General features: G+C 68.6%; 2 protein-coding genes across 2 annotated transcripts; one reads left to right on the top strand and one right to left on the bottom strand.

The window, feature by feature from the left end:
* Positions 1-1,501: 1,501 nt before the first annotated feature.
* AP5B1 (adaptor related protein complex 5 subunit beta 1) lies at positions 1,502-5,774 on the bottom strand. The gene is made up of 4 exons (XM_059719034.1): positions 5,505-5,774; positions 4,781-4,945; positions 4,072-4,668; positions 1,502-3,604 (listed from the first exon to the last, which is right to left on the bottom strand). The coding sequence occupies exons 2-4, from the start codon at positions 4,931-4,933 to the stop codon at positions 1,517-1,519; spliced, it is 2,838 nt and encodes a 945-aa protein (XP_059575017.1). The 5' UTR covers positions 4,934-4,945; positions 5,505-5,774; the 3' UTR covers positions 1,502-1,516.
* Positions 5,775-6,199: 425 nt separating this feature from the next.
* Positions 6,200-12,309, top strand: OVOL1 (ovo like transcriptional repressor 1). Its single transcript, XM_059718542.1, has 4 exons — positions 6,200-8,141; positions 9,987-10,159; positions 10,267-10,447; positions 10,983-12,309. The coding sequence occupies exons 1-4, from the start codon at positions 8,042-8,044 to the stop codon at positions 11,276-11,278; spliced, it is 750 nt and encodes a 249-aa protein (XP_059574525.1). The 5' UTR covers positions 6,200-8,041; the 3' UTR covers positions 11,279-12,309.
* The last annotated feature ends 1,890 nt before the right edge of the window (positions 12,310-14,199 follow it).

Raw genomic sequence — 14,199 nt, 5'->3', positions numbered from 1 at the left:
GACATACTGGGGGGCTTTGCAACGGGCCCATCCATTGAGACGCACGAGAGGGGGCGATCAGGACCCTGTCCCCGCCCCCCCCCCCGGGCCATTTAACCCTTTGCAGCCTGGAGCTCCAGGGCCCAGGCGAGGCCTTGCCCAGCCGGGGGCTCCGTCCAGCCAGGGGGCTGCATGGGGCTGGGGGGGGGGGGATACCCTCCTGCCCTCTGCCCCCACGCCCCTGGCCGGCAGGAATCTTGGGGTCACAGAGAAGGAGCAGACCAGATCTAGCTGCACAAACTAGATCTCACTTGTCAGCCTAGCTCTCCCAGATCCCGGGCTACAGAGCACCGGTTCCCCTGCTAGCGGAGGGTACGGGTCACTTGCTGCCTTGGGGCAGCAAAAGCACAAAGCAGGGCCGGCAGCGAGGGTCTTGGCAAGGGGGACCTGAGCAGAGCGCACCGGGCAGCGCCCGCCAGCCCTCCAACGGCTCCGAGGAGCCAGGGACACCGCCCGCCCGGAGAGGTGAACGGGCGAGGGACCGGAGAGCGGCCCCGTCAGATACATGCCGTGGCGATGGCTCCACGGCCGAGCTGCCAGCCGAGGGCGCCAGGGGCTTGTGGCATCAGGGTGGCCCCTCGTCCTTGCTGGGGGCATCCTGCCCCATGGCATCCGGGCAGGATGGGACGGCGGAGAGCACGGAAAGCTGGGGTCCCTGGCTGCTCGCATGCTGTGATGGTGCAGTGGGGCCTGCCAAGGGAGGGACCGAGGTCCAGGGGGTACCGGGGACTGCCCTTGTGCAGGACCCAGTGGACATAGGCCCGGGTGGCCTTGACCTCATTGCACCATGCACCGGGCCAGCCCCTGCCTGGCACAGAGGAGCTGAGCAGGAGCCAGGCAGATTACAATGATGCGCTCCCTGCCCTGCTGCTGGGGTAGAAATGCCCCTGCTGCTGCCAGGGCCCTGCGCTGCCCAGTGGGGGCAGGAACCCAGAGATCTCCCTGCCCTCACACCTGTGGGATGAATTGGGGGGGGTCTTGGCCCAGCCCCCCACTCCCAACCCTCCACATCTCTGTGATGAGTTGAAGGGTCTCTGCCTAGCCCCCCAGCTCCCTCTCACCTATGCAATGAGGTTGGGGGGGGTCAGCCCAGACCAACCCCCCATATCTCCAATGAATTGAAGGGGGTCTCAGCCCAGCGCCCCCCCAGCCCGCTCTCACCAATGTGCTGAGTGCTGGGGGGCAGCCCAGACCCACCCCACAGCTGTGATGAGTTGAAGGGGGTCTCAGCCCAGCCCCCAACCCCTCCCTCACACCAGTTCGGAGGGGGGACTCAGCCCACCCCTCTACTCCCAACCCCCCACATCTGTGATCAGTTGGGGGGGGGGGTCTCAGCCCAGCCCCCACACCCGTGCGATGAGTTGAAGGGGGTCTCAGCCCAGCCCCCCTTAAATAACGCTCACAGACACCACGTCCTTGCTCTGCACCTTTACTTCCAGCCTTGACACACACCGTCCTGGCTGACCCCCACCCTAGATCAGCCCCCCTCTCCCCCCACCTCCCGCAGGTACTTCCCCAGCAGAGGCAGCGCCCCCCAGTGGTCAGTGCGCAGAGCCACGCACGCTGCCCCTCCGCCGGTGGCCTCCCGCGCCCGGAGCAGCACCCGGTGCCGGGGCGGCAGAGCCAGCCCCACCTCGCAGGCGCCAGAGCCCGGCGCCACCAGGTACCTCGCGAAGACGCTCTCTACCAGGCTGGCCACGGGCTGCTGCAGCTGGGCCCAGCTCACCAGGCTCTCGGCCCCGGGGCCCAGGGCATCCCACAGGGCCTGGAAGAGGTGCCGGCGGGTCGGGAGGTCCCAATCCGGGGGCAACGCCAGCGGCTGGAAGAGGTCGGGGAAGGAGACCTCCAAGGGCGCCAGGCGGCAGCTGTAGGTGAGGCCGCCCGGGGTGCTGTAGAGAGCCGTGACCTCCACCCAGGTGGGGTAGGGGGCCCGGGGCTGGAGCTGCAGGGTGAGGGCAGGCGGCGGGTGCCCAGCGCGGAGACAGGGCACGTGGATGTCCGGCACGGGGCCGTAGCCGCTGCCGGCTTCGAACCGCAGCAGGAGGCACAAGAGTGGCTCCGGGGGGTCCCCAGCGTGCAGCACCCGGTAGCCCAGGCTCAAGGGCAGAGGAGCCGCCGGGGTCGAGATCTCTGCAGCCACCTCGGCCACCCCACGCACTCGGAGCGGCGCACCAGCCGCTGGCAGGGCCTGGCGCTCTAGGCGCAGCGGGACGTGGGGCGCCGGGTGCACCGTGAGGGCGGCGGTAAAGCTTTCGCTCTCGGCCACCAGCGAGGACGAGAGGGTGCGGGCCTGGAGGCGCCCAGCAGGGGCCAGCACGGCCCCCAGCTTCTCGGCCCCCAGCGAGGCCAGCAGGGCACGGTAGAAGCGCGCTCGGTGCTGCACGTCCACGTCCGGGTAGCCCCAGGCGAGCTCCTCCAGGAGTGCGGCCAGGGGCGGCCCGGCACCGCCCGGGCGCTGCAGCAGAGTCCGGCAGACGCCCAGCAGAGCCTGGCCGGGTCGCCAACCCCCCAGGCGGCCAGCCCTAGCCAAGCACGCCAGGCGCTGCACGTAGCTCGCCGCAGCTCCCACTGGCACCCCTGGCGCCCCGGCCACGTGGGACAGCACCCGGAGGTGCCAGGGGAGGTCACGGGGCCGTGGGGGCTGGCCCACGATGAGCTCCTGCAGGGCTCCGGCCAGCGCCGCCGGCCACGCGGGGTCGTCCAGGGCTGCCCGGGTCTCGGCCAGGAGGTTGAGGAAGTGAGGGGCCAGTGCGGGGCAGTGGCCATACAGCCGGGCCAGGGCGGCCGCCAGCTCTGGCCCGTGCCCCGCCTGCGAGCCAAAGTAGCGCACGAAGAGGTAGGCAGAGCGGAAGAACAGCACTGCTGCCTCCCGGGCCCCGCGGCCCCCCACAGACCCCCAGTCTTGGACCCCTGCAGACCCCCTATCCCAGCCCACCCCAGGCCCCCCATCCTGAACCCCTCTGGACCCCAAATCCCAGCCCCCCTCAGATGCTCCCCCTCTCGCTGCCGCCCCCCAGCCCGCCACGACCCCCGCCAGCGCCAGGAGCTGCTCGAACAAGACCCCTACACCCCTGTCGGCCTCGGGCCCTGGGTTCTCCAGGCAGACCAGGCTGAAGAGGTGGCAGCGGGCCAGCACGGTGCCCGGGTCCTGGAAGACGGAGGGCACAAGGCTGGCGGCCAGGCGGGGGGTGAGCAGCACAGGGACACCCTCAGAGCCCAGGGGCCGGTTCTCGGGGAAGCAGAGCAGGCAGTCAAGGTAGAAGAGGCGCAGGGGCGAGGGCAGGGCCGGGTGCCCAGCCAACGCCACCAGGCGCCGCAGGAGAAAGGCCTCGTCCTCGGCCGTGAAGAGGCTGTCGGTGAAAAGGGCTTTGAGCCGCAGGCTGGCGTGCAGCAGCGCCGCATGCGCCGTGCCGAAGAGCCGCACCAGCGGGGCCTTGAAGACGGCTGGGGACTGGGTGCGGATCACGCCCACTGCCTGCGCCAGCTGCCACAGCACGTGGGCCTGCGCCACCGGCGAGAGCAGGGCCGAAGCCTCCAGCAGCGGGGACAGCACCGACCGCAGCTCCTGAGGGGGGAGACAGGGGGAGAGTGGGCAGAAGGGGCTGGGCCAGACTGAGCAGATACTGGGGCCAGACTGGACTGATACTGGGCTATACTGGTGCCAGACTGGGAACATAGTGGGCAGACATTGATGCCAGATTAGTGCCAAACGAAGCAGATGCTGAGTTGTACTAGTGCCGGACTGGGCACGTGCTGGGCAGATATTGGAGCCAGATGGGGCAGATACTGCACTGGACTGGTGCCGGAGTGGGCCAATGCTGGAAACAGCCTCGGCCAATCTGACACTGATACTGGGCCTATGCTGGCGCCAGACTCAGCACAGACTGGGCTATACTGGTCACAGCCTGGGTAGATCCCAGTGCCAGTCTGGGTCGTACTGAGCCATATTAGAGCCAAGCCAAGCCACACTGGGCACAGACTGGATTCCACTAGGTCACCCCCTGCTCCCATCGCCCTCCGGCGCCCCCTCACCTTCGTCTCCCCCGGTGCTGCCAGCAGCTCCAGCCGGTCAGCCTCCCCGGGGCTCACGGCGCTGGCCGCGCTCGCAGCCTCCCATGCCAGCCCCTCGTTGCTGGCCAGCAGGTCGGCCAGGCCCCCGTGGTCGCGGCGGGCAAGGCCCAGCACGGCGTTGCGCAGCGCCAGGCTGTAGAGCAGGGCGTAGGATTGGTGCGCTGGGCTGGCCTCCTGCCGCTGCATGGAGCGCAGCGAGTCCAGGCGCCGCGCCAGCAGCCCCGGGCAGCAGGTCTCCAGCTCCCGCAGGCACTCGAGCGCCGTCAGCCGCAGCCCGTGGGCGCCGGGGCCCTGGCGCTGGTCGTTGAGGTCGGAGGCCAGGTGCAGGAGCAGGGAGGCGTAGTCCCGGGAGGCGCGGGAGCCTGGGCCGAAGGCGTCGGAGCAGAGCAGGACGGTGCCGGCCGCCAGCAGGAGGCGCTGGCGCAGCAGCGGGGGGCCGGCGGGCCGGGGCGGCAGGTGGGCGTAGGTGGCCAGGAGGGAGGCGCCCGCGGCCTCGCCTGAGCCTGGGTCTGGGTACAGCAGGGTGGGGAACTCCAGCAGCAGGGACAGGAGGGAGAGCTGGCGAGGGGGGAAACGATGGGGGGTGAGGGGACCTGGGACGCCTGGCCTCCCCCCACCCCCGGCCCCCACCCCCGCCCAGAGCTGCGGAGAGCCCGGGCGTGCGGGGCACCTTGGTCTGCTCGCTCAGCCGCTCGGCCCCCAGGTCCTGCAGCACCTCGGGCAAGAAGGGCTCGTCGGGGCCGCGGGTGGCCAGGAAAGCGCCGGGGCTGGCCCGGAAGGCGCCCACCAGCTGCGCCCACGTCTCCCCGCTGCGCGCCCCCATGGCGGCCTCGGGCTGCAGAGAGAGCGGCACGGCCCAGCCCAGAGCCGGGCGCGTCAGTTCGACCAGGCCCCCGAGCCAGCCGCAGCCTCTTATCCCCAGCCCACGCCCCGTGACCCCTGCCCCCCCACACTGCCAACCCATGGCCCCCGCCCTCCTTTCCCCCTGCGCCCTGCACTGCTGACCCGTGGCCCCCACCCCACTGCCCCCCGCACTGCCAACCCACGGCCCCCACCCTCCTGCCCCCTGCGCCCCGCACTGGGATTCGGGACCCCCCTCACCCAGTTCCTCCAAGGGGGGAAACTGAGGCAGCTAAAGGGGACGGGGATGGAGCAGGGCAGGGGGAGAGGCCCCAGAGGACTGTGGGTAACGGGGAATGGGGGCAGACAGGGCAAGAGCCGCTAAGGATTGTGGGTAATGGGGGAGAACACGGCCCCAGGGGATTGTGGGGGAATGGGAGACAGAGCAAGAGCCGCAGAGGATTGTGGGCACCAGGGAATGGGGGCGTTGCCGGGGCCGTGGGGATGCCGGGTAAGTGGGACTGGAGGGAGGAGGGGGGCTCAGCAGCGCTCACCGCCTCTTCAGCACTTCCTGCTTCCGCCAACGTCAGCAGGGGGTCCCCGTGACATCACTGCCACCCGCCCCTGCAACGGGGATTACTCCCCCGCGGAGAGGCCCCGCCCCGTGACGTCACTTTATTTTGTTCCCACCCCCCGGCCCCGCAAGCTATCGCCCCGCCCCCGGGGGTCCTTATGACGTCACCTCAAGCACCGGGGAGGGCTGGAGGGATTCTCCGTCAAACGGCCCCGCCCCCGGAGGGAATCCCCTGACGTCACTGCTCCCCATGCCCCTCCCCCCGCCCAGGACAGCCCCGCGGGTGCCCCTCACTCCCGCCCGCAGCCCCCAGGGTCCGTGTTCTCCGCGGCCCCGCGCGCCCCACCCCAGAGGCAGCTGCAGCCGCTCCGTGCCGGGTCCTCTGCACGAGCCGGGCCCCGCCCCGCCCCGCCCCCGCCGTTCCAGCCCTGGTTTCACCCCCGCCGGTGTCGGCCCGGCCGCGTCCCACCCCGCGGGCACCGGGTCTCGTGGCCGGATGAGGCCGACGCCGGAGAACCGGTCCGGGTCGGGGGCGGGGGCGTGGGGCGCGCCCTGGCCGGGCCTTGGGGCCCTTCCCGGCTCCGCCTGACTCACGGCGCCAGCGCGGCCCGGCCCGGCCCGGAGCGGAGGGGACCCGGGTCCTTGCCCCCGATCCCCAGGGACCCGGGCCGGGCCGGGCCGCTGCCCCCAGAGCAGGAGGGGAGGCCGCCACGGCCCGGCCGAGCAGGGAGGGGCGCGCTTGGGCCCCGCAGGGGGGCTGTCGCACTGATCCGAGGCACAAGCGTGTGCCCAGCAGGGAGGGACGTGTCCAGAGCCTGGAGGGGAGCCCCGAGTGCGCTGCCAAGCAGGGACCCCGTGTTCGGGCGTGGGGCGGGAGACCCCTAGCGCGATGCTGAGCAAGGGTCCGGACTCCCAGCTTCATAGACGTTAGGGTCGGAAGGGACCTCCCTAGATCATCGAGTCCGACCCGCTAGGATGCGAGACTCCGACTGCTGTCAAGCAGGGAGGGCCGCGGCCGGCCCGGATGGGAGGCCGCCCCGGGGCCCCCCGTCGCACGCCGCAGCGGGAAGCCCGGTGTCCTGGCTCAACCCCCCTCCCGGCCACGCGAGGCCCGCTCCGCCCGCGCTGCCGCACCCCAGGGCCGGGCGCCTCGCGGGGCGCGTCCCGCACGGGCCGGGGGCGGGGGAAGGAAGTTCGCGGGCCCCGCCCCCAATGAGGGTTCCCGGCCCGACGCTTCCCCCGGGGCAGCCCCACACGGGCCGGGGGGCTGCGGGCCGGGGGTGGGGGGCACCGGCGGGGTGCGGGCCGGGAGGGAGTGAGGGGCGGGCTGTTACCGGAGGGGGAGGCTCCTCGCGTGCGGCTCTGGCTGCAATTACCATTCCTGGGAGCGGGCCCGGCCCCGCCCGACGCGCCACGGGCAGGTGAATCACGCGAGCTCCGCTCCCCAGAAGCAGCTGCATCTCGGCGGCGGGGGAGACCCCAGGCGCCCGGGGTCCGAGCGCCCCTGCGCACCCCCCTCCCCTCCCCTCCCCTCCGCTCTCCTCCCCCCCCCCCCCCGAGATCCCAGGTGCCCCCCCCCGCCGCTCTCACCCCAGCCCCCCACCCAGGCGTCCGTCCCCCCCGCCCCCCCCAAACCGGTCGGGCAGGTCGGAGCCGCGCAACGGGCCACACCGTTATTTCCACAGCCCGGCGCCGCCTCCCGCCCGGGCCAACCGGCTCCCCGCGCCCTGCCCCGGCCTCAAAAGCCCGCGCCCCGCGGAGCCGGCCGGGAGCCCGCGCGCCCGGCAGAGACGGAGCAAACGCACCGGAGCGCAGGCAGCGGACCCGACCGGCTTCCCGCGGGATCCCAGAGAGCCACCGGATCCCCTCCCTGCTCTGCCTGACAAGGGGGCGAAACGGACCCGACCCCGCCAAGGCGCAGCCAGCCGAACTGGATCCCCCTTACCCATCAAGCCTGGAGCAAAAGGGGGCAAAACCCACCCGATCTCCGCTGCTGTCAGATCCCAGCTCTGGGACCCACTGGAAGGGACCAGATCCCAGCTTGGCGACCCAGGGAAGGGACAGTGAGCAGGACGCCCCCCCACCCCATTTGGACAACCGAGGGGGAAGGAACTGACTGGATCCCCGGGCACAGACCGGATCCCGAGCCAGGCTCCAGGCTGGAGCTGGAGTGAAACGAGTCGCGCTCACCTGCTGCCTTCCAGCAGCCCGGGATCCAGATCCCCCCATCCCCAAAGGGCTGTGGACTGGTCTGCGAGGGACTGAATCCCCACCACCAGCCTGAGGGAAAAGGATCAAAAGCAACCAGATCCCAGCTCTGAAACAGCAAATCTGACCCCCTAACCAGATCAACCCCAACTCAATCCCAGGCCAGAAACCCAGCAAATGTAACCAGATCCCCCCACCTGGGAGGAAAAGGGGGTGACAGAGACCAGATCCCAGGCCGGAAGCACAGAGGCACTGACCGGATCCCCCTAGCCTGGTCCAAAAGGGGATCCCCCTCCCACCAGATCAGACATGCCTCGGGCCTTTCTGGTGAAGAAATCCTGCATCTCCACCGGGAAGAGGAACTGGAGTGAGCTCCCGGATGAGGAAAGGGGGGAGATCTACGTGCCCAGTGAGTGGGGAGGTGGGATCCCACCGGCTGGGGGATCCACTGTGGGGGGAGGTGGGTTGGCAGCATCCTCGGGGCCTGCTTTGACCCCGTTACGCTCAGCCAATGGCCAGGCCTCCACCCCAGAGCTGGCTGCAAGGCACAGCAGGGTCCTGCTGGACCAGGCCAGGTTTGTCCAGGCTAGGAAGACATGGGTTCAAACCCTACCCCTGAGAGCTCCCCCTCCCCTGGTCTGGGATGCAGCTGGCTCTGCGGTGGGACGTGTCGGTGGCTGAGTAGAACGGAGGCAGCTGGCATTGCAGGGGACGTGGCCGGGGTGGATTAGAGCAGCAAAATGCCCTCGCCTGCCCAGAGAAGCTATTTTTGGGGGGGGGGGGGAGAGCCCGGACACCTGGGTTTTTTTCTAGCTCTGGGAGCAGAGAAGGGGCTGGGGTGGAGGCAGCAGGGGATATTGGGAGCTCCTCCAACCCCTAGCCCCCTCCCCTCCCCTCCCCTCCCCTCCCAGAGCTCCAGACAACCCAGGCATCCCGGCTCCCAGCCCCGCCCCCTCTAACTGGGCACCCAGCACCCCGTAACACACCGCTCCTGCTCTCGGGCCCCGCCTGGGAGGTGCCAGCCCCCAGAGTCTGTAATTAGTCAGTCGTTAATCACCGGAGTGTCATCAGAGGCGCCAGGCCGGATTCCAGCCTGCTGAGTCCAGGCAGAACTCAGGTGTCCGGGACGCTGGGTGGGCCAGCCCCGGCCTGCTCCCAGCTCTCCCCCCGCCCCCGCATCTTCTCCCCACCAAGCCTGGGGGTGACTGTTACCAGGAGGGGAAACTGAGGCACAAAGGGGAACCCGGCCCTAGGGGAAAGGGCTGGGATGGAAGCCAGGCGTCCTGGCCCCACCTTGTTCTAACCTAGTTTTCACTTCCCTCCCAGGGCGGGGAGAGGACCCAGGTCCTCTTACCCCAGGTCACTTCTTACCCCAGTTGACATCATTTCCATCCCTGAATGGGGACAGAACCCAGGTGTCCGGGCTCCCAACCCCCTGCTCTCACCCACCAGCATCACTCCTGTCCCGGGCATCCCGGGAGTGGGGCCTAGGGGGTGAGCGTGGGGGGCTGGGAGCCCAGACACCTCCATGCTCTGTCTGTGCCTAAACCCCGGGTCCAGGCAGAGGCTGGACCCACACCCAGCTGCTTTGTTTCCACCCCAGCCTGGACCCCGCAAGAGCTGCCACTTCTGTTCTACTTGGCTGCCCACATGGCCCACCCCAGAGCCAGCCACATTTCAGCCCCGTGTCCCAGAGGCACCCATGTCTCTGTTCTACTCAGCTGCTGACACCCCCACCCCAGAGCTGGCTGCATCCCAGTGCCTGGCCCTGTACCCCAGCCCCTGCCCTACCCCAGAGCTGGCTGCATCTGCTCTACTCGGCCACTGGCACAGCCCCCCACCCAAAGAGCCAGCTGCAACACAGACCTGAATCCCCGGCCCCCACGCCCCCAGAGCTACCTGCTTCCCAGCAAGAGGCCCCGTGTCCACAGCGCCCCCCCCATAACAGGCCCCAGGCCCAGATACTGGGGTGACGGACTGGTCAGACTGGTCCCCCCAGGTCTTGGCAGGGCCGGGAATCCTGGAGAACAAGTTCCCAGGGCTCTGTTGACAGCACAGGGCCTGATCTTGGCTTGATCCTGTTTGCTGGAGGGGGGGGGGGCATCTTTCACCCAGCCTTTCCATGGGCCGTGCTCTGCTCAGCCACGGCCTGCTGGCTCCACCCCAGAGTTCGCTGCATTGTGGCTCCTGGCAGGGGGTAGGGGACCCCGATCCTAGCCCTGATGCCCCCCTCTCCCCAATTCTTTCCCTGCAGTCTCACTGGGGGGCTATGCCCTGCATAGGGACCCGGAGCCCTCGGTGGCTGAAGCTCCCTCGTCCCCCCTGGACATGACACTACGGGACGGTGGCTTCGGGGTCCCTCAGCTGCCCGGAGAGATGGGGCCACCCCCCCCGCAGCCCCCCATCTTCCTGCGCCCCAAGATGAAGGTAAGGGCGGCCCTTCCCCCAGCCGTGCTGGTGCCCCTCACTCCACACCTGCAACCCCCTGACTCTGGACTGGCGCACACCTGACTCTGTCCCCCACCCCGGCGCAGGTGATGGGCGACCCCAGCCCGGTGCTCTCGTGCCCCGTCTGCCAGAAGAGCTTTGGGCACCAGCGGATGCTGACGCGCCATCTCAAGTGCCACAGCGAGGTGAAGCGGCACCGGTGCCCGTACTGCGCCAAGGGCTTCAACGACACCTTCGACCTCAAGCGCCACGTCCGCACCCACACCGGTGAGCCACTGCCCCTTTAAGGGAAGCCCCACCCCCTTGATGGAGCCACGCCCCTTTAAGCCAGGACCCCTACATTCATGTACAAGTAGGCCACGCCCCTTTGCCCAGAAGCCACGCCCCTCCGACACGGGGAGAGAACCCCTCAACACTCACCGCCACACTCACTCATACAAGTCGGCCCCCCACTTCGCTGAAAACCAGGCCCCTTGCTCAGAGGCCCCTCCCCTTACCAGAGGCCACGCCCCTCTCCAAGACGCCCCTATAAACTAGATTTCACACCGTGAAGGGAGACCTCCTCCCTGTGGCAGGCCACGCCCCTTCCCAAAGGCCGCGCCCACTCCTGGCCCCGCCCATAGCAGCAGGCTAAACCCCGCCCCCTTTGGTGCCACGTCAGGGGAGGGCTAACCCCCCCCACCCAGGCCTAGATGGGGCATTAACCCCTCCCATGCCGCATTAACCGGAGTTAACCCTGCGTGTGCCAAACGGGGGGTTAACCCTTGAGTGGCCGGGGCCCACTAACCAGCGCCCCCCGCAGGCGTGCGGCCCTACAAGTGCAGCCTGTGCGAGAAGGCCTTCACGCAGCGCTGCTCGCTGGAGTCGCACCTCAAGAAGATCCACGGGGTGCAGCAGCGCTACGCCTACAAGGAGCGCCGGGCCAAGCTGTACGTGTGCGAGGACTGCGGCGCCACGGCCGACAGCCACGAGGCCCACGTGCTGCACCTGCGCCAGCGCCACCCCGACAGCCCCCTGCTGCACAAGGCCACCCGCAAGAACCCAGCCCTCGGCCCCGGGCCTGCCCCCGGCCTGCCCCACGGCGCCCAGGGCCCCTGAGACGGACGCTGGGCCCTGTGGCTGGAGGAGACACGGCGTCCCCTGCTGGCCAGGCTACATTGTGCCCCCCAGCCCCTTATGGGGGGTGGGGTCCCAGGAGCTGGCGCCCCCAAATGGACCATCCAGATGGCGCCCCCTGCTGGACGGCACAGACAGCGCCCCCTGCTGGCTGTATGGGAGATGGTGCCCCCTGCTGGCTAGAGGAGACACGGTGCCCCCTGCTGGCCAGGGTAGATGGCGCCCCTCACCCCACACCCCTGCCACTATATGGGGGGGGTACCAGGAGCTGGTGCTCCCAATGGACTGTTCAGATGGCACCCCCTGCTGGATGCCACAGGTGCTGCCCCCTGCTGGCTGTATGGGAGACGGTGCCCCCTGCTGCTTGCCTGGGGGTCCAGGAGCTGGTACCCTCCGATGGACCCCCCCCCATGGTATCCTCTGCTAGCTAGAGGGCGCCCCCTGCTGGCAGTCTGGGGTCCAGGCGCTGGCGCCCCCTGCTGGGGTTCCCATGGTGCCCCCTGCTGGCAATCTGGGAGACGGCACCCCTTGCTGGGCTGCACAGACCCTGCCCCCCCTGCTGGCAGTCTGGCTGGGGCAGGAGCTGGTGCCCCCTGGTTGGCACCTCAGGTGTTACCCCGCCCCTGAGGACCTGCCCCCACAACTCAGGAAAATGGGGAGGGGGGGGCCCTGTCCGCCCCTCCACACTTCTCAGGGCAATAACACTGGGTGGGGGAGGCTTAGGGGGGTCCTTACCCCCCCCCCCCACCCAGCCCTGCTGGCACCGGTGAGACAGTGCTGGGGAGAGAAGGCCACGTCCTGCTGGGCACCGGGTGCCTGTGGGGGAGGCCCAGCATGGAGGGGGACCAGGACCCCCCTCCCCCCACCCTCGACCTTGTTTACACTGAGCCTGAAAGGTTGTCAGGGTCCTTGTTAATTAACTAATTCATTAATTTTATTATACTGAATTATTATTAGTATTATTATTGCTATTGTTCGAGGCCAGTGAGGCCATTAAAACCAGAGAGTGGAAAGCGAGGGGTGTTTGTCTGGGCCGGGGTGGGGGCGCACCCAGGCGTCCGGCCCTCCTCCGTCGCCCCCGACTCGCCAGCTGCTGCTGGAGGAATCCCATTTCAGGGCAGAGCTGGCTCTCCATGCGGCGAGAGTGGATCCCTCCTGTCTCAGGGTGGATCCCAGGATCCTGTTCCAGGATAGATCCGTCTGCTGCAGGGAGACTGGATCCCCCTTGCTGTGGGGTGGATCCCATTTTAGGGTGATTCCATCTCTCCGTGAGGTGGAAATGGATAGCAAAGTTGGGAGTGGATCCCAGGCCCACACTTCCTGATACCCAGGGATCCCAGTGCCTTCCAGCTCCACCAATAGATCCCCAGGAATCCAGAGGGATCCACAGATCCTGCTCTGGGGCGCTCAGGGCCCCGGGATCCCAGCATCCTTCAGTCCCATCAACAGATCCCAAGGGCTCCACGGCTCCTCCCCCGGGGCATCCAGGGATCCCAGCACCTGCCAACATACCCCAAAAGATCCAAAGGGATCCACTATTCTTGTTCTGGGGTGCTCAGAGTCCAAGGATCCCAGCCTCCTCTAGGAGCACCAGTAGATCCCACGGGATCTAGAGGGATCCCTCCAGTCCCCACTGAGGCTGAGACCTCTCAGCTTGCCCGGAGAAGCCCCTGGCCCCAGTTATGGTAACTCTACCCCGGGGGTGGGCACTTATTGCCCCCCGCATTGCCTGTTATTGTCCCGTGGGGGTCTGCCCCCCCACGCTCCGAATCGCCCCGTTCTCACCCCCAACCAAGGCTGGATCCCAGCATCCCCCTGCCCCGAGAGGGGGGGGGGCGCTGTATTCCCCAGCCCCAATGCCCCCCCAGAGCCCAGGGATGCAGCTGGCTTTGGGCTGGGCAGGCACATGGGGCCTACCCCTGCCGCCTCTGTGCCTCAGTTTCCCTCCCCCCCCCGCGCAGATGAGGGTGATGACGTCCTCCCCCCACGTCAGCCACCCGGATTAGGGCTCCGCTCATCCCGGCCCCGCCGCACCTGGGGTCACTCCCGGAGCCCGGAGCCAGGGGTCGGGCGGGAGAAGCTGGAAAGATTCATCCCGTTCAGCAGCTTCTGGGCCAGCAACGACGCAGGTGAGGGAAGGACCCGGGCGCCCAGCCCCCCACTCCCCTCCCACCACCAACCCCACTTCTAACCCTACAAACCCCACCAGACCTCTCCCAGAGCTTGGACAGACCCAGGTGTCCAGCCCCCCTGCTCTCACCCCCAGCCCCTACTGCCTTTCCTGAGCTGGGGAGAACCCAGGCTTCCAGCCTCCCCTCCAGACCCCACTCCCCTCCCAGGGAGCCCGGGCTCTCTCCAGCGCTGGGAGGGAAGTGGGGGCTGCAGGGTAAGAGCAGAGGGGCCCAGGACTGGGACGCCTGGGCTCTCTCCAGTGCTGGGAGGGGAGGGGAGGGGAGGGGAGAGGAAGGGGTTAGGACAGCCCCAGCCCCACCCCAGAAGCAGCCACATCCGAGACTGGGGGATGAGGTTGGCTTCTCCTGCCTCTCTCTCGGAGGTCTGCCAGGGTGGATTTGAACCCACATCTTCCTGGCCTGGGTAAACCCCCCTGGGGCTGGTTCCAAGGGGGCCCTGCTCTGCTGTGCTGTGCCGTGCCATGCAGCCAGCTCTGGGGTGAGCCCTGGGGAACAGCAGAGTATAACAGGGCTGGAACAGGTCAGACAAGACCTCCCCCCCCCTCAAAGGCCCTTCTAGCCCCACTTCTTTGTGGTCCCAGAGCCAGGATGATCCCAGGTCACCTTCAAGGGCTCAGGCTGTGGTGCAGGAAAGGGAGCCCAGAGCTGCTTAGAGCTAATGGGATTTTTGGGGGGGGGGTAAGGGAAAGCTCCCTAATTGGTTGATGAGAT

Source organism: Alligator mississippiensis, chromosome 15, assembly GCF_030867095.1.
Source record: "Alligator mississippiensis isolate rAllMis1 chromosome 15, rAllMis1, whole genome shotgun sequence".
Classification (NCBI taxonomy): domain Eukaryota; kingdom Metazoa; phylum Chordata; order Crocodylia; family Alligatoridae; genus Alligator; species Alligator mississippiensis.
This window is presented reverse-complemented; position numbering and strand designations above follow the sequence as displayed.